The sequence below is a fragment of the Nipponia nippon genome, unplaced genomic scaffold, assembly GCF_047370975.1.
Source record: "Nipponia nippon isolate SJK-2023a ecotype South Korea unplaced genomic scaffold, ASM4737097v1 scaffold_35, whole genome shotgun sequence".
Classification (NCBI taxonomy): Eukaryota; Metazoa; Chordata; class Aves; order Pelecaniformes; family Threskiornithidae; genus Nipponia; species Nipponia nippon.
In genome coordinates, this window is record NW_028262353.1 from 3,754,307 (window position 1) to 3,777,669 (window position 23,363).

The 23,363-nt window shown below is 68.4% G+C and overlaps 3 protein-coding genes and 2 pseudogenes across 9 annotated transcripts; 3 read left to right on the forward strand and 2 right to left on the reverse strand.

The window, feature by feature from the left end:
* The first annotated feature begins 448 nt into the window (after positions 1–448).
* CCDC22 (CCC complex scaffolding subunit CCDC22) lies at positions 449–6,285 on the forward strand. 2 transcript variants are annotated; one of them, XM_087771227.1, is made up of 17 exons: positions 449–575; positions 1,089–1,266; positions 1,488–1,620; positions 1,712–1,818; positions 1,917–1,983; positions 2,064–2,233; positions 2,411–2,614; positions 3,015–3,086; positions 3,347–3,466; positions 3,556–3,675; positions 3,897–4,013; positions 4,549–4,650; positions 4,745–4,852; positions 5,122–5,217; positions 5,480–5,539; positions 5,662–5,742; positions 5,979–6,285. In XM_087771227.1, the coding sequence occupies exons 1-17, from the start codon at positions 526–528 to the stop codon at positions 6,090–6,092; spliced, it is 1,899 nt and encodes a 632-aa protein (XP_087627353.1). In that variant the 5' UTR covers positions 449–525; the 3' UTR covers positions 6,093–6,285. The 2 variants fall into 2 exon arrangements, with proteins under 2 accessions (XP_087627353.1, XP_087627352.1); XM_087771226.1 differs by having other exon boundaries at positions 5,662–6,285.
* LOC148054047 (uncharacterized) lies at positions 6,281–19,523 on the reverse strand (annotated as a pseudogene). The gene is made up of 12 exons (XR_015707800.1): positions 19,356–19,523; positions 19,122–19,280; positions 18,987–19,042; positions 8,973–9,061; positions 8,718–8,832; positions 8,537–8,612; positions 8,182–8,250; positions 7,962–8,094; positions 7,801–7,865; positions 7,133–7,234; positions 6,572–6,693; positions 6,281–6,416 (listed from the first exon to the last, which is right to left on the reverse strand). The product of XR_015707800.1 is annotated as an uncharacterized LOC148054047 (transcript).
* LOC148054048 (uncharacterized) lies at positions 12,502–13,585 on the forward strand (annotated as a pseudogene). The gene is made up of 4 exons (XR_015707799.1): positions 12,502–12,691; positions 12,845–12,894; positions 13,237–13,281; positions 13,377–13,585. The product of XR_015707799.1 is annotated as an uncharacterized LOC148054048 (transcript).
* TSPYL2 (TSPY like 2) lies at positions 14,688–17,892 on the forward strand. Of its 4 annotated transcripts, none has more exons than XM_087771233.1 (9): positions 14,688–14,804; positions 14,857–15,641; positions 15,836–16,666; positions 16,758–16,835; positions 16,961–17,072; positions 17,174–17,319; positions 17,406–17,473; positions 17,602–17,675; positions 17,798–17,892. In XM_087771233.1, the coding sequence occupies exons 2-9, from the start codon at positions 15,570–15,572 to the stop codon at positions 17,854–17,856; spliced, it is 1,440 nt and encodes a 479-aa protein (XP_087627359.1). In that variant the 5' UTR covers positions 14,688–14,804; positions 14,857–15,569; the 3' UTR covers positions 17,857–17,892. The 4 variants fall into 4 exon arrangements, with proteins under 4 accessions (XP_087627359.1, XP_087627360.1, XP_087627356.1 ...); XM_087771234.1 differs by having other exon boundaries at positions 15,893–16,666; XM_087771230.1 differs by having other exon boundaries at positions 14,857–16,666.
* Positions 19,524–20,162: 639 nt separating the features above from the next.
* NAA10 (N-alpha-acetyltransferase 10, NatA catalytic subunit) lies at positions 20,163–23,232 on the reverse strand. Its single transcript, XM_087771314.1, has 8 exons — positions 22,880–23,232; positions 22,302–22,400; positions 22,149–22,207; positions 21,981–22,026; positions 21,085–21,200; positions 20,923–20,967; positions 20,572–20,656; positions 20,163–20,454 (listed from the first exon to the last, which is right to left on the reverse strand). The coding sequence occupies exons 1-8, from the start codon at positions 23,006–23,008 to the stop codon at positions 20,224–20,226; spliced, it is 810 nt and encodes a 269-aa protein (XP_087627440.1). The 5' UTR covers positions 23,009–23,232; the 3' UTR covers positions 20,163–20,223.
* Between the last annotated feature and the right edge of the window lie 131 nt (positions 23,233–23,363).

Genomic DNA, 23,363 nt, shown 5'->3' on the forward strand with positions numbered 1-23,363 from the left:
TTCTCCCATCACCACCCCTCAAATGCCCCGTTTTCCCCCCTCAAAAGCCCCATTTTCCTTCCTCACCACCCCTCCCAAGCCCCATTTTCCCCCTCACCACCCCTCAAAAGCCCCATTTTCCCCCTCACGGGCTCCGTTTCCCCTCCCGGCCGCTCCTCAAACCCCACAGCCGCCATTCCCCGCCTCCCCACCCCTCCCAAGCCCCGTTTCCCCTCCCGGCCGCCATTTTCTCCCCCCCCCCCGGGTCAGGCCGCGCCTCGCGCCCCCTCAGTTTCCCGCCTCAGCCGCCTCCAACTCCCGTCGTGCCCCGCGCACTACAACTCCCGTCGTGCCCCGCGCACTACAACTCCCGTCGTGCCCCGCGCGAGGGGCGGCCCCCGGTTCCGCGGCGGGCCCCGCCTCACGTGACGCCGTGCGCGGCTTCGCGGGGGTGCGGGAGAAGCGGGGGCCCCCCCCCAAAAAAACTTCCCTCCCCCCCCCCGCCCGATCCCGCAGGATTTGGGGGACCCCCCCGAACCCCCCAGTATGGAGGAGGTGGACAAGATCCTGATCCACTCCCTGCGGCAGGCGGGGACGTGAGTGGGGACACACACACACACGGGGGGGGGGGGGCTTTTGGGGTGGGGGGATGGGGGGGGCACTGAAGAGATTTGGGGGGGCTGGAGGTGGGGGGACCCTGTGGGAGGTTTGGGGGGTCACTGTGGGACCCTAAGGAATCTGGGGGGGGGGACACCCCTGGTAATTTGGGGGGGCCCTGGGGGGACCCTAAGGAATTTGGGGGCTCTGGGGGTGTGGGGGGACCCCTGGTTGATTTGGGGGGACCCTAAGAGGCTTTGGGGGGTCTGGGGGGACCCTGGTAATTTGGGGGGGTCTCGGGGGGGACACGGGACCCTAAGGAATTTGCGGGGGGGGGGAACCCTGGGGGAGCTTTGGGGGGTCCCTGGGGGAGCCCCCTAAGGATTCGGGGGGGCTGGGAGCGCCTGGAGGTGCGTGGGCGACACCCAGGGAGGGGGACCAGGATTTTTGGGGGTGCTCTTGTGGGGGGGGGGGGTCTCCCCCTCATTTTTTACACCCCCCCGCCCCCCCCGGCCGGTGCCCCCCGAGGTGCAGAGCGTCCGGGACCTGACCCCGGAGCTGGTGGTGGAAGCGGCCGTCCGTTGCCTCCGAGCCGTGCGCCCCGCTTTGGGGGCCCCCCTCAGCCCCCTCCTGCCCCCCGCCATCTCCGCCCGCTTCCGTCTCGCTTCCGACCTGGCCGCCGCCTGTCAGGTACCCCCCAAAACCAACCAACAACCCCTCGAGACACCCCAGAAATCTCGGGGGGGGGGGGAACCCCCGCCACCCCACCCCTCTCCTCGCACACCCTGGGGGCGGCTAAACCCTGCTCCTCCCCCGCCAAACACCCCTACATTTTCAAGTGGACCCCCCAGAAATGTTGGGGTGCCCCCCCAAATGTCGGGGTGCCCCCAGCCCCTCCCTCTTACCCCCAGGAGCTGGGGTTCGGGGGCGACGTGGGGTACCAGACGTTCCTCTACAGCTCCGAGCACGACACCCGCCGCCTCCTCCTCTTTTTGGTGGAAAAACTGCCGCGGGACGAGAGCGAGAGAGGGGCTGAACCCCCCGGTATGGATTTGGGGGGGTCCCCTGGGGTTTTGGGGGGTCCCTGGGTTTTTTTTTGGGGGGGTGACCCCCCCCCCCTTTTTGCTTTCCTTAGGGAAATCGGGGGCTCTGTTACGGGCCATCGGCGCCCGGATCCGGGAGCAGCTGGGGACCCCCTGGGTGCCCCCCGCTTGCCGTACGCCCCGCCTGCAGCGCCTGCAGGTGAGGTTGGGGGGGGGCCCTGACCCCCCAAATTCTTGGGGACCCCCCCTTTTTAATTTGGGGAGGGGGGAATAAACCAGTTAATTAATGATTTTCAGGGTACGGGTCGCCTCCGCCCCTTCGCTACCTGCGCCCTGGTTCTGCCCCAGAGCGGGGGACCCCCAGGTAAGGGGGGAGATTTGGGGGGGGGGTCGTTATTTTGGGGGGGGGGGTGGTCTGCTCACCCCCTCCTGTCCCCCCAACAGAGCTGCAGGAGTATTTTGGGGGGGCTGCCCCCCCCGTACCGGCGCAGCCCCCCCTCCCTGCCAGGACCCCCCCGGCCTTGCTGGAGACGCACGCGGCCCAGCTCAGCGCCCGCCACGACTGGGAGGCCGAGTGGGGGGGCCCCGGCCTGGCCTCCCGCCTGCCCCCCCAGGTGAGACACCCCCCCCCCCCATTTTGGGGGTCCCTGGGGGGCTGCCCCCCCAGAGCATAGGAGGGCTGGTCTGGGGGTCCCTGGGGGCTGCCCCCCCCGGAGCACAGGGGGGCTGTTTATGGGGCTGGTTTGGGGGTCCCTGGGGGGCTGACCCCCCCTTTTCTCCCCCCCCCCCAGGAATACGTGGGGCGGAAGCGGCTCCGCGCTCGGCTGCGGGCCCTGGAGCCCCTGCGCCAGCTCTGCCCCCCCCGACCCCAGGGCCCCCCCCCGGGACCCCTGGACCCCGCTTGGCTCCAGGAGGCTTTTGGGGGGGGGGGGGCCGGGGGGGCCCTACCCAAGGGGTCCCGCTTCACCCGCGCCCAGCACCTGACCCACGAGCAGGTAGGGCGGGGGGGGTCAGCGTTGGTTTTGGGGGGCTGGGGACTGGTTTTGGGGGGTGGGGGGGCTGCTTGAGGGCTGGGGGCTGTTTTGGGGGGCTGGGGGTTGGTTTGGGGGGGCTGGGGGCTGGTTTTGGGGGGTGGGGGGGCTGCTTGAGGGCTGGGGGCTGTTTTGGGGGGCTGGGGGCTGGTTTTGGGGGGCTGCTGGAGGCCTGGGGGTTGGTTGGGGGGGTCTGGGGGCTGGTTTTGGGGGGTGGGGGAGCTGCTGGAGGGGCTCGGAGTTCTTTTGGGGGGGCTGGGGGCTGTTTTTGGGGTGCTGGGGGTTGGATTTGGGGGGGCTGGGGGTCGTTTTGGGGGCCCCCGCCCCCCGGGATCTGACCTGCTCCGGGGGGTCTCACCCCCAGGACCCCCAAATCCTGCTGCAGCAGATCCAGGCGGCTGCCGAGACCCTGCACCCCTCAAAGAGCCCTGAGGAGGTAAGGGGGTGGGCGGGGCGCAGCCGTTCACTCTGAGTCCTACTGACGGCCGCGCACGTGCTGTGGACCCTACTGACGCCTGTGTTGGGTGGGCGTTCACTCTGGACCCTACCAATGCTTCTATTGGATGGCTGTTCGCCCTGAACCCTACTGATGGCTGCGCGTGCGCTCTGGACCCTACCAATGGTTCTGTTGGATGGGCGTTCGCTCTGAACCCTACTGATGGCCGCATATAAAAGGGGTTTCCCTCCCTACCTTAGGACGCGGGGGTGCGCCAGGCCAGCGAAGAGGCTGCCCTGGAGGAGACGCTGGCCCGGCTTGAGGCCAAAATCGAGGGCTGCCGCGGGGAGGTGCGGGACGCCCAGCTCAGCCTCACCCAGGTGGGTGCTGGGGGGGGGGAGGTTATGGGGGGGGTCGTGGGGTGTTTTTGGGGTGCCCTGACAGTGTCGTGTCCCCCCCCCCGCAACAGGCGGAGGCGGAGGTGCGGCAAGGGCGGTTGGCGGTGGGGGGCCGGGAGGACGCCCTTCGGCTGAAGGCGCGGGCAGTGGAGCTGCTCCCGGACGCCCAGAGCAACATGGCCAAGCTCCAGGTGAGGATTTTGGGGTGCCCCCCGGCTTTCTGGGGGGGCCGCGAGGCTGTTTGGGTCCACGGGGGTTGCGGGGAGGGGGTTTAGGGGGGTGGGTTGGGGTGTACGACTGCCGCGGTGGCAGAGGCGAGCGAAGGGGGGGAGGGGGGCAGTTTGGGGGTGCTGGGGGGGGCATTTTGGGGGTTCAGGGAAGCGTTTTGGGGGTGCCCTGACCCTGCTCCCAGCTGGTGGTGGAGGCCAGCAGCCGTCGCATCGTCAGCCTGGCGGGACAGTGGGAGCGGCACCGGGGCCCCCTCCTCGCCGAGTACCGGCACCTCCGGGCCCTGCGCGACTCCGCTCAGGTAAGGGGGGACCCTGGGGGCTGTCCCCCCCCCTTTTTTGGGGGGGTTTGGGGGTCCCCAGATCCCCTTTCTGGGGAGTTTGGGGGGGCGTGGGTGACTTTCGCGATGGGTTTGGGGTCCCCAGGTCTCTCCCTGGTGGGTTTTGGGGGCTCCGGGGGCTCTGGAATTCCCTTTCCAGTGGGTTTGGGGTGCCCAGATCCCCTCCCAAAGTGGGTTCTGGGGTCCCTGGGCCCTTCCTGGTGGGTTTGGGGGTCCCCAGGTCTCTCCCTGGTAGGTTTCGGGGTCTCTGGGCTCCCTTCCTCAGCAGATTTAGGGGTCCCCAGGTCCCTCCCTGGTAACTTTTGGGGTCCCTGGGGGCTCTGGGGTCCCTTCCCAGGGGGTTTTGGGGTCCCCTTCCCAGTTCGTTTGGAACTCTGGGGTCCCCTTCCCGGTGCCTTTGGGGCTCTGGAGCCCCTTCTTAGGGGTTTTGGGGTCCCCCCCGCTGGGTTTGGGGGTGCCCTGACACCCCCCCCCCCCTTTTTTCCTCCTACCCCAGCTGGAGTCGTCGCGGCGGCTGTCGGAGATCCGGACCCTGCACGAGCGCAGCCGCTCGGCCGCCGCCGAAGCCCGACGCAAGGAGGAGCTGTACAAGCAACTGGTGAGCACCCATGGGTGCCGGGGGGCGGGGGGGCCACGGGGTGATTTGGGGGGGGGGGGGGGGGCCCCTTCACACCCCCCCTTTCCGGACGCAGGCGGCGGAACTGGAAGCGTTGCCCCGCGACGTCTCGCGCGCCGTTTACACCCAACGCATCCTGGAGATCGTGGGCAACATCCGCAAGCAGAAGGAGGAGATCGGCAAGGTTGGGGGGGGGGCGGATTCTGGGGGGCCCCGGAGATTTTTGGGGTCCCCCAGCCCTTAGGGGAGCAGCGGGGAGAGTTTTGGGGTCCCTAGGGCAGCCTAGAGGAGTTTGGGGGGGGGTCTTTGGGGCGTTAGGTCCTGTTTGAGGTGTTGGGGGGCAGGGGGGTTTGGGAGGGGCTGGTGGGTGCACCCCCAAAATGGGGAGGGGTTCTGGGGGTGTCCCCCCCCCCCCAAGACCTGAGACCCCCCCCCCGGAGGGGGGCTCCCCAGATCCTGGTGGATACGCGGGCGCTGCAGAAGGAGATCAACTCCCTGGTGGGGAAGCTGGAGCGGACCTTCAGCGTCACCGACGAGCTGCTCTTCAAGGTCGGGGGGGGGCCCGGGGGGGGGACGTGGATTTGGGGGGCACCTCGGGGGGGGGGGGGGGGGTCAAGGGGGGATTTGGGGGGCCCTGAGGGATGCTCGAGGGCACCCCAAGTGCTCTAGGGGATGATCCCGAAGGAAGAGGGGAGTTGGGGGCACTGGGACCCCCCTAAATGATCCCACGCCCCCCCCCCAGACTGCCCCATCTGCCCCCCCAGTTTGCCCTTGTGCCCCCCCCATTGTCCCACGGCCGTGTCCCCCCCAGGACGCCAAGCGGGACGAAGTGGTGAGGAAAGCCTACAAGTACCTGGCGGCTCTGCATGAGGTAACGGGGGGGGGAGGTTTTGGGGGGCCCAGGTGGAATTGGGGGGGCAGTGGGGGGTGGGGGGGGCTGGAGGTTTGGGGGGGGTCACTCGCACCCCCTTTTTGCCTCCCCCCCCCCCCCAGAATTGTGCCCAGCTGATTCGGACCATCGAGGACACGGGGACCATCCAAAGGGAGATCCGGGACCTGGAGGAGCAGGGGGGGGTTTTGGGGGGCTCGGGTTATAAATTGGGGGGGGGCAAGAATTTGGGGTGTCCCTGGGGCCCCCCCAGGGCTACGGGGGTGTTAATTAACCTTGCGTGTCTCCCCGGAGCTCTGTGACCCCCCCAATTCTCTCTGACCCTCCCCAACTCTTTGTAATCCCGTTTGCCCCCCGGTTTGTGCCCCCCCCAAATTCTGAGCCCCCCCCAATTTTACCCCCCCAACCCCGTTACCCCCAGATCGAGGGGGAGACGAGCGCCAAGCCCCCCGCCAGCCTCGACCGGATCCTCAGCGACTGCCGGGCGCTGCGGGAGGAGAACGCGCTGCTGGCGGCACGAGCCCACCGCGCCTGAACCCCAAAACTGGGGGGGGTGGGGGGGGTGTCCCCCCAAAACCTCCCTGGGGGGAGGGGGCTCTGCCGCCCCCCCGCCCCACAGTGGGGTGCAGGGGCGCCCGAAATCCCCTGCGTAGCCCCCCCAAAATGCACCCGCGGTGAAGGACGGAGCGGTTCCTTTACGGTTTCAATAAAATCCCGGCACGGCGGTTTTGGGGTGTCACGTTCCTCTTGGGGGGAGGGGGGGGATTTAGGGGACCCCCCCATCTCCCCCACACCGGGGTTTTTTTGGGGGGCCCCCCCTCAGCTCCGGGGGGGCAGAAAGCACTTCAGGTCGCAGTCCCTGTGGGGGGAAGTCGGGGGGGGGGGGGGGGTTTAGAGGGGAACCCCGTTTATCAAGAGTGGTTTGGGGCTTTTGGGGGGGGGGGGGTAAGGGCCCCCCTTTGGTTTTGGGGTGCTGGGGGGGGTTGGGGTGCTGGGGGGGGATTTTGGGGGTACCTGGGGTAGCGCTGTCCCCTCTTGCGCCTGAATTCGGCCTCGTCCACCGTCCAGACGGCCCCGCGCACGTTCTCCACTCGCACGAAGCATTTGTGCAGGCTCAGGTTGTGGCGCACGGCGTTCTGGGGGGGGGGGGCGCCCCGGGAAGTTTGGGGGGGCTGCCCCCCGCACCCCCAATTCCCTAAGGAATTTTTGGGGGGGGTCTGGGGCACTTTGAGGGGGTTTTGAGGGGGTTGGGGGGGCTTTGGGGTCTGTGGGGTGTTGTAAGGGGGGTGGCTGGAGAGGCCCTGGGAGAATTTGGGGTGCCCCCACTGGTTTTTGGGGGGGGGTGTTGGGGGGGCTGGGGCAGTACTGGGGTCCCGGGGGAGCAGTTTGGGGGGGCCCCACCTTCTGACTTGGCACCATTTTGGGGCGCTTGAGGCTGAACCAAGAGCTTTGGGGTCCCGGGGGGGGGGGGGGGGCTCCTCGGTCTCCTGTGGAGGAGTTGGGGTGCCCCCCCCCGAGGTGGGGGTGCTGGGAAGGGCCCTGGGGGGGAATCTGGGGGTGCGGGGGGGTCCCCACCTTCCAGGTGGCGGTGTTGTGGCGGAAGTACCCGAACATGCGGCTGAACCAGTGGTAGATCTCGCCCAGGGTGCGCTGGCGCTGGGGGGACTCCAGGATGGCCTGGGGGGGGGGCACGAGAGGGTTGGGGACACCGGGGAGGGGGTGGGGACATTTGGGGGGGCGTGGGGACAGTTAAGGGTGGTTGGAGGGGCACGGCAGGGTTTGGGGGGGCGGGGGGTACAGGGTTATTTTGGGGGGGGGCACGGTGGGGTTTGGGGACACTTGGGGGGGTGGGGACATGGGGACACCCTGCGATGGCCTGGGGGGGGGGGGGTATGGGGACACGGGGGGTGCTGGGGGGGCACAGGGGAGTCATGGTAGGCTTGGGGGACGCTTTGGGGTGGGGGGGAATATGGGGGGCCTCCATGGTTTGGGGGGGCCATGGGGACACGGGGGGGCTCCAGGATGGCCGGGGGGGGGAACGGGGGGGCTATGGGGACACGGAGGGGGATTCCTATAGGGAACAGCCGTCGGAACAGAAGACGGCGGGGGAAGGATTTGGGGGGGCTGTAAGGAATTTGGGGGGCTGTCAGGGGTCTGGGGGGCATATAGGGTGGGGGGGGCGTAGGGGCCACGGGGGGGCTATAGGCGCCGGGGGGGCTATAGGGGACGGGGGGGCCACTCACCCAGCGAATGAGCATGGCGTAGGTGTAGGGGGGCCGGGCGGTGCTGAGCCGGTAGTACTCCAGTTCTGGGGGGGCCAAGGGGGGGTCAGGGGGGACCCAGGCATCCCCCCCGATATTTTGGGGGACCCCCCGTATCCCTGCCCCCCAAGCCCGGGGCTCACCTGGCCAGAGCCCCCCGTGGTCCCAGGGGTGCCCCGGGGGGGGCAGCGGGGTCTCGGCTTCCCCCTCCGCTTCGGGAGGGGCCGGGGAGCCCCAAATTTGGGGACCCCCAGCCTGGCCCTTCCCGGGGGGGCCCTGGGGGGGGGGAGACACGGAGGTGAGGGGCTGGCAGCATTTTGGGGGGTCCCAGCCCCACCCTGCCCCGTTTTGGGGTGTCCTTACCGTCGGGGGGGGGCCCCTCCGGATGAGCTGCGCCTGTAAGAGGCCCAGGCGGTGCCGCTCGCGGGCCAGCTGGGGGGGCACAGGTGTTGGGGGGCACGTGGAGGGCGTGGGACATGATTCGGGGGGGCAGGTTTGGGGGTGACATGGGGGGGCGCAGGTTGGGGGGCACATGGAGGGGGGTATGGGGAGGAGATGGGTTTGGGGGGGCACAGGGAGGATGTGGTTTGGGGGGGCAGAGGTTTTGGGGGGGATATGGGGGGCGCAGGCTTGGAGGGGGGGGTCATGGTTTTGGGGGGGTCACAGGGCATTTGGGGGGTCGGGGGGATTTGGGGGGGGAATTTGGGGGGGCCCTTACCTGCTGCTCCAGCTCCTGGATCTTCTCCAGCTGCCGCAGGCACTGCGCCACCTCCCCCAGGTCACAGCGGGGCGCCCTGGGGGGGACACACGTTTCTGGGGGGGTCGCGAGGACCCAGGCATCTGGGGTGCCCCCCCCCCCCCAAAAAAATAAGGGACCCAGGCGCCCGGGTCCCACTCACCTGGGGGGCTGAGCGGCGCTGGGGGGCGGCTGGGGGGCGCGCTGCCGGCGGGGGCGGGCGAGGGGGCTCGGTCGCGGGGGGGGGTCTTTGGGACCCCACTCGAAAGCGGGGAGACCTGGAAAAAATTTGGGGGGGGCGTCACAAAAAGGGGGGACGGGGTCACAAAAAGGGGGGAGGGGGTCACAAAAGGGGGGAGGGGGTCACAAAAGGGGGGAGGGGGTCACAAAAGGGGGGTGCAGGTTTGGGGGGCCTTACCGTGCGCCGGGGGGAGCCGCGTCCTCATCACCAGCACCCCGGGGTGGTGGATGTGCAGGAGGGGGGGCACGACCCCCCTCGGGCGGCACCTATATAATTGGGGGGGGGGCGATAGGTGAACCCCCCCATCCTGAAGCACCCCCCCCCCGGGACCCTGTCCCCCCCCCCCCCCAACCTGGGGGGGCCGTGGGACCCCCCGTCTCCGTGGGTCAGCACCGTGGGGCGACCCGGGGGGCCGCGGGGGGGGCGGCGCTGCCTGGGGGGAGGGGGTGTGAGACCCCCCCTCACCCCAACACCCCCCCCCCCCCGAAAAAGGCGTGCGACACGAGGGCTGGGCGCGCGTGCGAGCCGCCTCGCACGAGGGCCCTGCGTCACGGCAAGTCCCGGCACACGCGGGGGGGGGTGGCGGCCCCCCCCGTCCCAGCCCTGTGGCACCCCCAGTTACCCCCCTCCCAGTACCTCCCAGTGCTCCCAGTATGGACTGGGCCCGCTCCTGTCCTCCACCGGCAACCCCTGTCCCATCCACAGTCACTCTATGGAGCTCCCAGTCCATCCCGGTGCCCCCCCAGTCCATCCCAGTGCCCCCCCAGTCCATCCCAGTGTCTCCCCCATCCATCTCGGTCCCTCCCAGTACCCCCCCAGTCCTTTCCAGTTTCCCCCAGTCTTTTCCAGCACCCCCCAGTCCCTCCCAGTAAGCCGCAATCCCCCCAGTTCTTTCCAGTGCCACCCAGTCCCTCCCCGTAAGCCACAATCCCTCCCAGTCCTTTCCAGTGCCACCCAGTCCATCCCAGTACCCCCCAACACCCTCCTGGTCTCCCCATTTTCCCCACCCAGTGCCCCTCCTTCCTGGCACTCCCCAGTGCATCCCAGTCCCCACCCAGTCCCTCCCAGTGCTCCCAGTCCCTTCCCAGCCCCCTCCAGTCCCACCCAGTCACTCCAGAGCCCTCCCAGTCCCATCCAGCATCACACCACTGCCGCCCAGTTAATTCCCAGTTCCTTCCAGTCCCTCTCAGTGCATTCCCAGTGCCTCCCAGTCCTCCCAGTCTCCCTCCCAGTCCCCTCCAGTCCCACCAGAACCCTCCCAGTCCCACCCAGCATCACTCCAGTGCCCTCCCAGTCCCGTCTAGCATCACGCCAGTGCTCCCAGTGAGTTCCCAGTGCCTCCCAGTGCCCCCAGCTCACGGGTCCCGGGCGCCCGCCATGGCTCTGGGCGACACCTGGGCGCTTCCACCCCCGATTTATAGACGGGAAACCACAGCCCTGAGTCACGGCGGGGGCGGGGGGCCGGGGATGGGCCCCCCCAGACCCAAAAGGGTGCCCCGAAACAGCGAGGCAGCGACGGCCCCAAAGGGACGGGAAACAGACACCCCAAAATGCAGAGAAATGCCCCAAAATGGCCGGGAAAAGGTACCCCGAAGCGGCCGGGCTGAGACACCCCGAAATGTGGAGAAACGCCCCAGAACGACCAGGCAGGAACGCCCCAAACTGGTCAGGCAGAGACCCCCCAAAATGCGGAGAAACGCCCCAAAATAACTCCTCACAGACACCCTGAAATGGCGGGACAGAGACACCCCAAAATGTGGAGAAACGCCCCAAAACGGCCGGGCGCAGACACCCTAAAATGGCTGTAAAGAGACACCCCGAAATGCGGAGAAATGCCCCAAAATAACTCCTCACAAACACCCTGAAATGGCGCGACAGAGACCCCCCGAAATGCAGAGGAACGCCCCGAAACAACCAGCCAGAAACACCCCAAATCGCCCAGGCAGAGACACCCCAAAATGCGAAGAAACGCCCCAAAACCAGCGGGTACAGAAAACCCAAACCCAGCCCGGCGGAAACACTCCAAAAGCAGGAGAAACACCCCAAAACCCAGCCCCCCGCAAGAGCCGGATGGTGACACCCCGAAACAGGGGTGCCACCCCCATTCCTGCCAGAGAACAACACCCCAAAACTCCCTGAAACGCCCCAAAAAGACGCTGTCGGAAAAAGCAGCTAAAACACACCGCAAAAAGCCGGGAAATGCCCCAAAATGGCCCCAAAATGGCCCCAAATCGCTTGGGCGCCCCAAAAATCTGTAAAAATTGCTCAAAAGAGGTAAACGCCCTCAAAAAAGGCCCCTATAATTTGGGGGGGGCTTTTTCCAGCCGCGAGGCCTCGATTTTTGCCCTTTTTGTGAGGAAACGGCGCAGCCGGATCGTTATTTTCGGGGTTTTTTTGACGCTTTCCGACCCCGAATTCGCCCCGCTTTAACCCAAACCTGTTCCCGGTTTCAGCGCCCCGGGACCCCTCCCCGGTTTTGGGGTGTGGGGGTGGTTTTGGGGGTGTTTTTTTTACCACCCCCCCCCCCGGGATTTCCCCGTTTTGAAGCGACGTGAAACTCGCCGAGACAGCAGGAAATCGGGGCGGGGGGAGGGGACGCAGGCGTCTGGGCCTGCTCCACCCCCCCCCCAAAAACCACCTGCCCCCCCAAAATACCTGCCCCCCCCCCCAAGGACCCCCGTCGCCGCGGCGGCCACGTGCGGCGGCGCGAGGGCGTGCGCAGGCCCCTCGTGCGAAGGCCCTCGCACGCCGCCCCCGCCCCGTCCTCGTGCGAGCGCGCGTTGGGATGCAGCCCCCCTGCCCCCCAAACCTCCCCCCCTCCGTACCCCCCCGAACCCCGCTCACCGGCAGCACCCCGCTCGCCTGCCCGCCCCGCCCGCGGCGCCCCGCTTTTTATGGTACCCCCCCCCCCCCGTGATGTCAGAGAACCCTCCCTCTCCTGGGGGGGTCCTGGGGGCCCCCCAAACCCTCCCCCCCCCCCCGCTCCCGCCCTTTCTCCAAACTTTCACTCGTGCTGAAGCTCCCTTTTGGGGGGGGGCAGAAGGGACCCAGGTGTCGGGGGGACCCCGCTTCGCCCCCCCAAGGCTCCTGGAGACCCATGAGTACGGGGTGTCCCTTTAAGACCCCCCCCCCAGGACTCCCCCCCACTGGGCCCCCCCCCAGTCTCCAGGGCCCCCCCCAAACAGCTCTTGGGGGATGGGGGGACCCCACTTTACCCCCAGTGCCCCCCCCAAGGGGTGCAGAGATCTGGGGGACCCCGCTTGCCCCCCCCCGGCCCCTGGGGACCCATCGGTGCCCCTTTAACCCCCCCAAGACCCCTCCCCACTTCCCCCCCCAGTCCCCAGGACCCCCCAAACACCCCCCGGGGGACCCAAGCGACCTCGGGGGGGGACACAGACCCCCCGTTTCACCCACCCCCGCCACAGGACCCCCTAAGCCCCACCCCCTCCACACAGACCACGCCCCCTCCAAGCCCCGCCCCCCGCCTGCGCAGCACCCCCCGGCCACGCCCCCTCCCGCCATGGCCCGGCCGCCCGCCTCCGCCCCGGCGCCCCCCCCCCCCCGCCCCTTGGCCGGACTCCCAGCATGCCCCGCGGCGGGGGGCCCTTCCCAGCATGCCCCACCGCCCGCTACCCCCCTCGCACCCCCCCCTCGATTCCCCCCCCCGGCGGACCCCCAACCCCCCCGGGGACCCCCAAACCCCCCCATGGGCTGGGGGGGGTCGCGACGGGTCCTTTTCGCCGACGCTTTGGGGCTCCCCCTCACCCGCCTGCGGCAATACCGGGCCTGGGACCGAGGGGGGGGCCCCGGGGGGGGGGGGGCCCGGGGGGGGGGGCCCCCCGCGGGGGGAGGGGGGCGCGGACCCCCGGGAGCTGGATGAGGCCTGAGAAGGGCAGGTAAGAGATGGGGGGGGGGGGCAAAAATGGGGTCACCCCCCTCCCTCCCTGTGTCCCCCTAAATTTGGAGGGGTGCATGCGCCACCCCCCCAAAATTTGGGAGGGGGCGTCCTATCCGGTGACCCCCCCCCCCCATTTCCCCCCCCCCCAAAGGCCGCAGGAGGCGGAGGACGCGCAGCCCCCACCCCCCGACCACGGCGCAGGTAAGTGTCGCCCCCCACCCCCCCAAATTTTGGGGGTACCCCCCCACATTTTAAGAGCTACACCCCTCAATTTTTGAGCCCCCCCAGATTTTCAAAGCACCCCTCAATTTTAGGGGAACCACCCAAATTTTGGAGGTACCCCCCCCAAATTTTAGAGCTTCCCCCCCAAATTTTCAAAGCATCCCTCAATTTTCAATTTTTCAAATTTCCCCCCAATTTTAGGGCCACCCCCCACATTTTCCACCCCCCCCCCCCGATTTTCAAAGCACCCCTCAATTTTAGGGGTACCACCCACATTTTGGGGGTACCCCACCTCACCCCCCCCCTTTTTCCCTCCTGCAGAGCCCTCCCCAACGCCCCCCGGATGCGGAGCAGCCCCCGGCACAGGTGAGCGCCCCCCCCTAAAAAAATGGGGTTCACGCCCCTCCTCAAGGAGGGGGGTACCCCAAAATCCTGACCCCCCCCTCCCCGCACCCCAACAGGGCGCCGAGGAGGAGGCGGTGGCGCGGGAGCTGGAGCAGCTTTACCTCTCCCACCTCCGCCGCTTGCGGGGGGAACCCGGCGATAACGGGGACCCCCCCCCGAGAAACGGGGGTCCCCCGTTCCCCGAACGAGCCCCCAACACCTCGTTAGCTAACGAGATGGCCTTGCGTTACGAGGAAGGGGGGGGTCGCCGCAGCCCCCCGGTTTTGTTAGGGAGGGGGGGACCGGTGGAGGGGGCTTTGGTGGTGCCGGCCAGACCCCCCCGGGGGCGAGGGGGGGGGTTTGGGGGGGCCCTGAGGGGTTGTGGGGTGCTGTTGGCCTTGGCCGTGTTGGTACCGGTGGCTTGGGGGGACGGGGGGGGCCCCACGGCCGCCCTGGCCTTGGGGCTCTACCTGGCGCTGGCCTGGTTGACATGAAAAGGGGGGGGCCCCCCAAATTTTCACACCCCCCTTCCTTGACATTTTCACCCCTAAAAACGTGGGACACCCCTAAATCAAGAGGGGGGGCGAGGCTGAGTTGCGGCATGGACTTATCAAACTGCACCCCCAAATTGCCCCCACCCAGGGCGTCAGCCATTTTGTGGGACACCCCCCCCCCCCGAGTTTTGGGGTGCCCCTGTGTACATACAGCCATAGAAAGACGCTCTCCCCGAGTCCTTGTGGGGGTGATTGCAATGGGGGGGGGGGTTGGGGTACGGAGGAGGGGGTTATGGGTTTGCGCTCCCCATTTTGGGGGGGGGGGGGGGGGCTGGTTTCTCCCCCCCCCCCCCCTTTTCTCTGTCGCAGCCGTTTCCTGCCCCCGGGGAAGGTCCCCAGCAAAGGTCACGGGCCCTGTGGGTGACAAACAGCCCCCCCGACACCCCCCCCCGGGAGATGGGGGGGCCCCTGGCTTCCCGCTGCGGGGGGCGGGGGCTCACCGTCAGTGTCGCGCCGTGGTCTCTGCGTTGCGACGGAGGGGGTCCGCATCTCCTGGGAGGCAGCTGGGGGGGGTCCTCAGTACAGAGAAGGAAGATGGGGGGTCCTCAGCCCTCAGGGAGGCTGCTGGGGGGGGGTCCTCAGCGCCTAGGAGGAAAATGGGGGGGTTCTGAGCCTCCTGGTGGGAGCTGGGGGGGTCCCAAGCCCCTAGGAGAAACAGGGGGGTCCCCAGCCCTCATTGAGGGGGGTCCAAAGCCCCTATGAGGAACATGGAGGGGTCCTGAGCCTCCTGCTGGAAGCTGGGGGGGTCTACAGCCCCTAGGAGGAAAATAGGGGGGGTCCTCAGCCCTCAGGGAGGCTACTGGGGGGTCCACAGCCCCTAGGAGGAACATGGAGGGGTCCTGATCCTCCTGGTGGAAGCTGGGGGGGGGGTCGACAACCCCTAGGAGGAAGCTGGGGGGGTCCTGAGCCCTCACTGAGGCAGCTGGAGGGGGTCCTCAGCCTCCTGGGGAGGTCCTGAGCCCTCAGGGAGGCAGCTAGGGGGGGTCCTCAGCCTCCTGGGGAGGTCCTGAGCCCTCAGGGAGGCAGATGGGGGGATTCCCTCAGCCCACAGGGAGGAACCTGGGGGGGTCCTCAGCCCTCACTGAGGCACCTGGGGAGATCCTCAGCCCTCAGGGAGGCAGTGGGGGGGGTCCCTCAGCCTCCTGGGCATAGTCGGGAGGGGGCCTCCCCCCCCCGCCCCGATGCAGGCGAAGGGGGTTCCCGGCCCCCCCTGGACTCACCGCGGGGGGGATGTATGTCCCAGCCCCTTGGGTGACAGCCGAGGCGGGAGGGGGGGATCCCGGTCCCCCCAGACCCGCCGGGGTAGGCCCGGGGCCGGGAGGAGGCAGCGACGGCCCCGTCCCCTCAGAGGGTCCTGAGGAGAATGAGCGACGGGGCGGGGCTTCGCGCCTCGCCACGTCACCGCCGGCCGCTCGCGCCGGCCGCACGTGCGCGCCGCGCGCTACGCCTGCGCCTGCCCCCCCCTTCACTTCACCGCGTTGCCCGCCAAAGGAGGGAGCGCGGCGATTGGCTGCCCGCTCGCCCCACGTGACAGGCGTCGCCACGGCAACCGGGCGACCAATGGGGTGGGGGTGGGCGGGGCGAGGCGGCGGCGGGCGCGCGCTTTTCGGCCGTTGGCGGCGGCGGCGACCGTTGGGGGCCTTCGGGGGTACCGGAACCGCGTCATGAGCGGGGCCGGGGCGGACCGGCCTTTCCCCGCCAAGCTCCGTCGCTTGGATGCTTCCAGCGGAACGGATCCGGTCGCCGTCATCGCCCGCCGGGAGACGTCACCCTCCGCCGGAGGTCGCGGTGAGGCTCGCGACGCGCATGCGTCAAACGCCGGGGCCGGGCGTGCGCAGGACGGCGGCGCCACAGCGCCCCCTGGCGGCGGTTCCCTCAGGGGGGCCCCGGCGACCATGACGGCGCCCAAGGGGGCCCTGGGGACGGGGGGGGAGGTCCCAGGGAGCCCGGGGACCAATGCGTCCCTCAGCGGGGGGCTGAAGGCCAGCAGCAGACGCAAGGGGAGCCTGGAGACGGCCGTCACCCGCTGCTTGGAGCAGGGGAGGAGGAGGAAGGGGAGCCTGGAGACCACCAGGGAGGTCACGGGGAGCCTGGAGACCGATGCTTCCTTCAGAGAAGGACTGAAGACCACCACGGGAGCCAAGGGGAACCTGGAGACCGCTGCCACCGGCCACTGGGAACAGGGGAGAAGGGGGAAAGGGGGCCTGGAGACCAGCAGCGAGCTTGAGGAGGGACTGGAGACCACCAGCGAGGCCACGGGGAGCCTGGAGACCACCGTCACCCGCTGCTTGGAGCAGGGGAGGAGGAGGAATGAGGGCCTGGAGACCACCAGGGAGGTCACAGGGAGGCTGGAGGCCACCACTGACGCCACAGGGAGCCTGGAGACCACCGTCACCCGCTGCTTGGAGCAGGGGAGGAGGAGGAAGGGGGCCCTGGAGATGGCGACCGAGGCCGAGGAGGGCTTGGAGACCACCGCCACCGCCTGCTCAGAGCAAAACCAAGGTGGGAAAAAGGTCCCAGAGCCCAAGGGGGGTCCGGCCCCCGGCGTACGGCAGAAGGACCACAGCCCGGAGGAGTGCGCGGTGATTTCTCTGGGGGAGGATGAGGAGGAAGAGGAGGAGGAGGAGGAGGAGGAAGGCCCCGGGCGGTACCTGGCGGCTCTAGAGGCCGTGCAGCTGGAGCTGGAGGCCGTGGAGGAGCAGGCGGCTCGCGCCTTCCGCCGCCTCCGCGCCAAATTCTGGCTCCGCCGGTGGCCGCACCTGCAGCGCCGCAACCGCCTCATCCAGCACATCCCCGGCTTCTGGGTCACCGCCGTATCCTTTTCTTTGGGGGGGTGTTGGAATTTGGGGGGGGACGCGCACACACACACAACTGTCTCTCCTTGACGCCCCGTCCCATCGCCAGTTCCTGAACCACCCCCAGCTCTCGGCCATGATCAGCGACCGCGACGAGGACGCCCTGAGCTACATGACGAGTTTACAGGTGCTTGGGTGCCCCGGGGGGGGGGATTTTTTGGGGGGGGGGGACAACAAAATGGGGGGCACCTCCCCTCCTCAGAGAGTGGGGGCAGGGGGAAGGTGACGTCCCCGCATGCCCGGATCCCGCAGGTGGAAGAGTTTGGCCAAGCCCGACCCGGCTGCAGGATCAGATTCTTCTTCAGCGTCAACCCCTACTTCCAAAACGACGTCGTGGCCAAGGAATTCGTGCGCGGTCCCTCCGGTGGGTGATTTCGGGGTGGGGGAGGGGGGTCACCCCCTCTCCCTACAGCCCAGGGAGGGATTTTGGGGGTCCGGGGTGACCCCCTCTTTCCCCCCATGCAGGCCACCTGGTTTCCCATTCCACCCCAATCCGGTGGTGGCAGGGGCAGGACCCCCGCGCTCGTCCCCACAAGGGTCCCCCGGCTCCCCGCAGCTTCTTCGCTTGGTTTGGGGACCACAGCTTCCCCGCGGGGGATCGTATCGCCGAGGTGAGTCCCAGTACCCCCTCCCAGTGCTCCCAGTAACCCCAGTAGCCCCCCCTGACCCCCCCAATTTCTCCCCCCCCCCCCCCCAGATCATCAAGGAGGAACTATGGCCAAACCCGCTGCAGTTCTACCTGCTGGGTGAGGGGACCCCCGAAAGGTCAGCTGTGCCACGGGGAGGGGTTTTGGGGGGTACCCCGGGGTTTTGGGGGGTACCCCGGGGTTTTGGGGTGCTGGGGAAGGAACCCCAAAGCTTTGTGCCCCCCCCGCTGACGCCTCTGCCCACAGCGAGAGCGGGGAGGACTGCGTGGTGATCGTGGACGATGACGAGGAGGTGCAGGAGATCCCCGACGACGGGGATGGTAAGCGACCCCCCCCGATTCCTCTCGCAGGTCCCAAATCCCCCCTGCCCCCCCCAAATCCCCCTTAACCCCCCCCAAATCCTCTTGGAGGTGGGGGCTGACTTCGTGCGTCCCCTCCCCAGGCAGTGGCGTGGAAGAGGTGCTGACGGAGGAGCCCCCCAGCCGGACAGACGGACCCTAACGAGGGCAGGGACTAATTGGGGGGGGGGGTTGGGGGGTGCTACCCCCCCTCCCCCCAAGGCATTGCGGGTTACGAGGGGCCGGGGGGGCCCCGACACAGCTCAGGGTGTTCGTTGGCCTTGAACCCCCCCATGGGGTCCCCGATCTCCCCCCACAATCCCCCCTCTCTTCACAGGGAGAGAAATACGACCAATTTTTGTACATTTTGGGTCAAAACCTTGTAAAATTCTCTTTTTATATGTAAAAATATATTATAATAAAGATTTAACGGGGTGCACAGACGCTCTCCTGACCCCCAAATCCCCCCCTTCGTGGGCGATGATGTCAAAACGTGGGGGCGTTTTGGGGTGGTTTTATTCCGTTAGATCATTCCCCCCTCCCCAGTCTCCCCTGCTGGCAGTTTTGGGGTGAATCCCCCTGGATTTGGGGTTCCTCGGGCTGGGGAGGGGGCTGGATGCCGAGGGCGGGGAGGGCCCCCAGGAGCTGCTCCCGGGCGTCCCCGGCGAAGCGGTGCCGCAGGAAAGCGGGGAGCCCCTGGCCCAGGGGGACCCGCACCAGCCCCTGCACCTGGGGAGGGGGGGATCCCCGAAATGCCAGGGACCCCCCAAAATACCCCAGTGCCCCCCCCAGCCCCGCATTGAGGGGAGCCCCCCCCGGTACCTGTTGTCCCCCCCAGACCCACATAACCCCCCCGGTAATAACCTCCCCCTTAGACCCCCCTCCGGTGCGAGTCTCCCCCAAAACCCCCCCGTACTGGTCGTGTCCCCCCCCGGTACCGGTTCCCCCCCTTAGACCCTCCCCGGTACCGGTTCCTCTCCCCTGACCTCCCCCGGTACCGGTCTCCCCCCTTCAGACCCGTTCTGGTACCTGTTGCCACCCCTCGGTACCGGTGGCCCCCCACCGGTACCGATCTCTCCTCAGACCTCTCCCGGTACCGGTTCCCCCTCCCTCAGACCCCTCCGGTACCGGTTCCTCCCCCTCAGACCCCCCCCGGTACCGGTCTCCCCACCTCAGATCCCCCCGGTACTGGTCGCCTCCCGCCTGTACCGGTTCCCCCCCCCCCGACCCCCCCGGTACCGGTTTCCCCCCTCAGACCCTCCCCCCCCGCCGCTCCCGGCACGCCCCCCTCACCTCCAGGCCGTGCTCCGGTGCCCGCGGGCCGCCCCTCTCGATGGCCACCAACGCCTCTAACGGCAGCCGCCGGATGTAGAAGTGCGTCACCAGCCCGGCGTCACTTCCGCTTCCGGCGCCGCTCGCCGGCCAGGCCTTAGCGCCGCGGTGATGGCGGGGTCGCAAACGCAACCCGGCCGCCGCCGGACCCAGCTCCTCCCGTAGCTCCCGGCGTAACCCGGCTTCCAGCGATTCACCGCCGGGTTCCACCAGCCCTCCCGGGAACCCGAACCGCCCGTCGAACCGCAGCTGCATCTACCGGTGCGGCGGGGGAAATCAACGGCGGGAACGGGGCAAAGGGCCTCTCCCTCCCCGTTTCCCCGTACGCACCAACACGGCGTAGCCCGGCGGAGGGGAGCCGGGGGGCAGCGGGGCGTAGAGCAGGACGTGGCAGGCGTGCCGCCAGCCCGGCCCCGCTGCCCGCTGCCCGCTCCCGTTCCTACCGAGGGCCAGCGCCGCCGCCCGCCTGAGCGGCGCCTCCTCCCCGCCCTCCCGCATGGTGGCGCCGCCACGCCGCGCCTCCGCCAATCGGCGAGCGGGACGCCGCGCTTCCGCCAATCAGCGAGCGGGACTAGGCGAAGCCGCGCCCCCTCCACAACCCTTAGCGCTGCCGGCCGGCGCCAGTCAGCTGCGAGGGGCGTGGCCTAGGCGGGGAGAGGCGTGGTTGGCGCGAGTGGGCAAGGCCAGGCGAAGCCACGCCCCCCCCCAACTGCCCCACAGCCCCCCCAGGGGCAAGACCCCCCCTTTAACCCCCCCAAAATTGCCCCACACCCCCCCCCGGGGCAAGACCCCCCCTTTAATGCCCCAAAATTACCCCACAACCCCCAGAAATTGCCTCACAGGCCCCCCCAGGGGCAAGATCCCCCCTCTAACCCCCCAAATTGCCCCCCTTTAACCCCCCCCCAAATTGCCCCACAGCCCCCCCCCCCCCCCAGTAGCAAGAACCCCCTTTAACCCCCAAATTGCCCCATACCCCCCCCAAATTGCCCCACAACCCCCCAGGGGCAAGACCCCCCCTTTAACCCCCCCAAAATTGCCCCACAGCCCCCCCCCAGGGCTACAAGGCCCCCCCAAAACAATGGGGGGGCCCAGAAATGAGGCGCAGGCTGGCGAGGGAGGGGGTTTATTGCCCCCCCCCCCCCCCCACCGAGGGGGGTCCCAGGGATTTGGGGGGGCCCCGGGGGCTGGGGGGGGGCCCCTATGAAGCGGAATCGGAAGCCTCGGAGCTGTCTTTGACGTCGGTGCTCTCGGTGGTCTCGCTCACCTCGCTGAGGTCTTTGCTGTCGGCCCCCCCGTCTTCGGGAGGGGGGGGGGCGGTCGGAGGTTGGGGGGGGGCCCCCCCACTTCCACAAACCCCCTCCCCGCTCCGGGGGGGCTCGGCGGGCGCCGGGGGGCGGCCACGCTCCTTCTGCTCCACTTGTTTCCGCAGCTGTGAAGGCAAAAAGTGTTAAAAACGGGGTTCTAGGGGTCCGGGGGGGGGCCAAAAATTTGGGGGGGCCCCGGGGGGGTGCAGCCCCCCCCAAAAGGGGTTGGGGGGGGTCCCAACCTCGTCCGCCATTTGGGTGAGGTCCCGCTTCATGGCGTAGGCGTCCTCCCCGTCGGCGTAGTACTTGGGCTCCACCTCGCTGATCCTGGGGGGGGCACCCACACTTCGGGGGGGCACCCACACTTCGGGGGCCACGGAGGGGGGTGTTTTTGGGGTGCCCCCCCAGCCTACCCCCCATTTTGTCTCTCACTGCGGCCATAAACTCTCCCAACGCCCCCCTAAACCCCCCCAATACCCTCCAGCCCCCCCAAATCCCCCCTCAGCCCCCCCAAAATCCCTCCCCATAATCCCCGCAGCCCCCCCACCCCCCCCGCAGCCCCCCAAACCCCCCCCCAGCCCCCCCAAACTCACTGGAAGTTGAGAGTGTTGGAATAGAGATGCAAAGCCGCCCGGTTGCTGCCGGTGGAAAAAAAAAAAAAGGGGGGGGGGGTATTTTTGGGGGGTCGCCAGGGGGTTTCTGATTGGTTTGTGATTTTGGGGGGGTCCCCAGGAGGATTTTGGGGGGGTCCTCACCTCTTGCGGACGTGGAGGGAGACGTATTTGGCGTTGAAGTTCTCGATCATGGCGCGGGACGCCTGGTCCATCAGCTTCTGCGCCAGCCCCAGGCGGCGGTGGGATCGCTTCACCGCCTTTTTTTTGGGGGGGGGGGGGGAAAGGTGAGGTGGGGTACCCCAAAACCCACCCGGGGCACCCCCAAAATTCCCCCGACACCCACAGATCACCCCGAAGAGCCCCCAAGGAGCGCCCCAAATGCTCAGAGCCCACCTAGAGCACCCCCAAACCTCTCAAGGAGCACCCTAAAACCCCTCAAGTGACCCCAAAAATCGCCCCCCAAATGCTCACAGCCACCCCAAGGCCCCCCCAAACCCTCAAGGAGCCCCCAGAGTCCCCTCAAGGGACCCCAAACGCTCAGAGCCACTCCGAGAGCCCCCCAAACTTTTCAAAGAGCTCCCAGAGACTCAAAGAGCACCCCAAAACCTCTCAAATGACCCCAAAACCCCCTCAAAGAGCACCCCCCAAGTGCTCGGACCCATTCAAAGAGCCCCCAAACCCCTCAAAGTGTCCCCCAAAATTCCTCAGGTGCCCCCAAACCCCTCAAAGAGCCCCCCAAGACCCTCACGAAGCCCCCGAAACCTCTGACCCCCTCCAAGAGCCCCCCAAAGACCCTCAAGGAGCACCCCAAAACCCCTTAAGTGACCCCAAACCCCCTCAGAAGAACCCCCCAAATGCTCAGAGCCACTCCAAGAGCCCCCCAAAAGTTCAGACGCATCCCAAGAGGCACCCAAACCCCCCAAAGACCCTCAAGAAGCCCCCCAAAACCTCTCAGGAGCCCCCCAAACGCTCAGGCCCCCTCCAAGAGCCCCCCCAAAGTGCCCTGGTCACCCCCCCCCAAACACCCCACTGCCTACCAGGGACGTGATGTGACCGTGAGGGACGTCATCGGGGTCCTCCTCCCTGCAGGACAACGGAGCTGAGAGGTGAGGGGGGGCTGACACCCCCAAATCCTGTCAGCACCCCCACCCCCCCCCAAATGAAAGGGAAAGTGGGGGGAAAGGGCCCCCCTAAACCACGCTCACATTTTGGCCAGGACATAACCCACGATCTTCCCGTTTTCGTCTTCAGCGATGTAGGAGAGCTGTGGGGAGAGAAAATGGTGGGGGGGGATTTGGGGGGACTGCAGGTGTCCCGGGGGGGGTCCCAGGTGTCCGGGAGCAGGGAGGGGGACGTACCTGGGGCCAGGAGAGGCCGTGATAAAAGTAATATTTCATCTGGTAGTTCTCGGGCAGGCAGAGCAGGTTGCAGTGTTGCATGTTCATCAGGTCCTCGGGCTGCGGTGGGGCGCGTCAGGGCGGCGGCGGCCCGGAACGGCCCCGGGGGAGGGCCGGGACCGACACCCCGGGGTGGTGGGGGACACCCCGAAACGGGCTTCGGCGCTCGCCCGACACCTGCGGGGTCCTCGGGGATGCGGGATCCCCGCCAAGGTCCCTCACAGGGATCCGGATCCCCCTCAGACCCCACCTCCGGGGCCCGGGATCCCCCTCAGAGCCCCCACCGGGGTCTCGTATCCCCCTCAGAGCCCCCCCAAGGCCCGGGATCCCCCTCAGAGCCCCCGCTGGGGCCCCGTATCCCCCTCAGAGCCCCCACCGGGGCCCCGTATCCCCCTCCGATTCCCCCCCAGGGCCCGGTATCCCCCTCAGACGCCGCCCTGGGACACCGGTTCCCCCCCTCCCCGAGGCCCGGCTGACTCCCTACCGGCGCCCCCGTCCCCTCCCCGGGACCCCGGTTCGCCCTCTCCGGGGTCGCCCACCCGCGCATTCCGGATGTTCATGGTTGCGGCCGCCCCGCCGGCTCCGCCGCCGTCCCCTCTCCCCTCTGGCACCGCTTCCGGCGGAAGGAGCCAATCCGCCCAATCAGCATTAAGCCCGCCCCTGCTCATCCCGCCTCGGGATGCATTGACAGGCGCCTTAGCCAATCAGTGAATGGAGTTGGGGGAGTAACTCGCCCCGCGCTACCCCTTGCCTGAGCCAATCAGAGGCGAGTTCCGCGCGAGCGACGCGTACCCCAGCCAACCCACGGCTCAGCCGCCGCCAACCAATCACAGCTACGCTCCGGGAGGGGCGGGCTTTACCTTCTCCCACCCCCCCTTCCCCACCCAATCACGCCTAGCGGCGCGGCGGATTGACAGCGGCGTGAGCCAATGGGGAGGGAGAGGAGGCAGCGCAGGGCAAAGCATGGCTGAAGGCAATTTATTTGGAGGGGGACGGGGACACACAGTGGGGAGGGTCCCCACG

Coding starts and splice junctions, on each gene's coding strand:
- NAA10 (XM_087771314.1), bottom strand. CDS start 23,008: ATGAGCAGGGGCGGGCTTAATGCTGATTGGGCGGATTGGCTCCTTCCG. Junction 22,208..22,301: donor ACGGCCTCTCCTGGCCCCAG/GTACGTCCCCCT, acceptor CTCTCCCCACAG/CTCTCCTACATCGCTGAAGA. Junction 20,455..20,571: donor TCACCCAAATGGCGGACGAG/GTTGGGACCCCC, acceptor TTGCCTTCACAG/CTGCGGAAACAAGTGGAGCA.
- TSPYL2 (XM_087771230.1), top strand. CDS start 15,518: ATGAGCGGGGCCGGGGCGGACCGGCCTTTCCCCGCCAAGCTCCGTCGC. Junction 16,667..16,757: donor CCGGCTTCTGGGTCACCGCC/GTATCCTTTTCT, acceptor TCCCATCGCCAG/TTCCTGAACCACCCCCAGCT. Junction 17,474..17,601: donor GGTGAGGGGACCCCCGAAAG/GTCAGCTGTGCC, acceptor CTCTGCCCACAG/CGAGAGCGGGGAGGACTGCG.
- CCDC22 (XM_087771226.1), top strand. CDS start 526: ATGGAGGAGGTGGACAAGATCCTGATCCACTCCCTGCGGCAGGCGGGG. Junction 576..1,088: donor TCCCTGCGGCAGGCGGGGAC/GTGAGTGGGGAC, acceptor CCGCCCCCCCCG/GCCGGTGCCCCCCGAGGTGC. Junction 4,651..4,744: donor AGGAGCTGTACAAGCAACTG/GTGAGCACCCAT, acceptor TTCCGGACGCAG/GCGGCGGAACTGGAAGCGTT.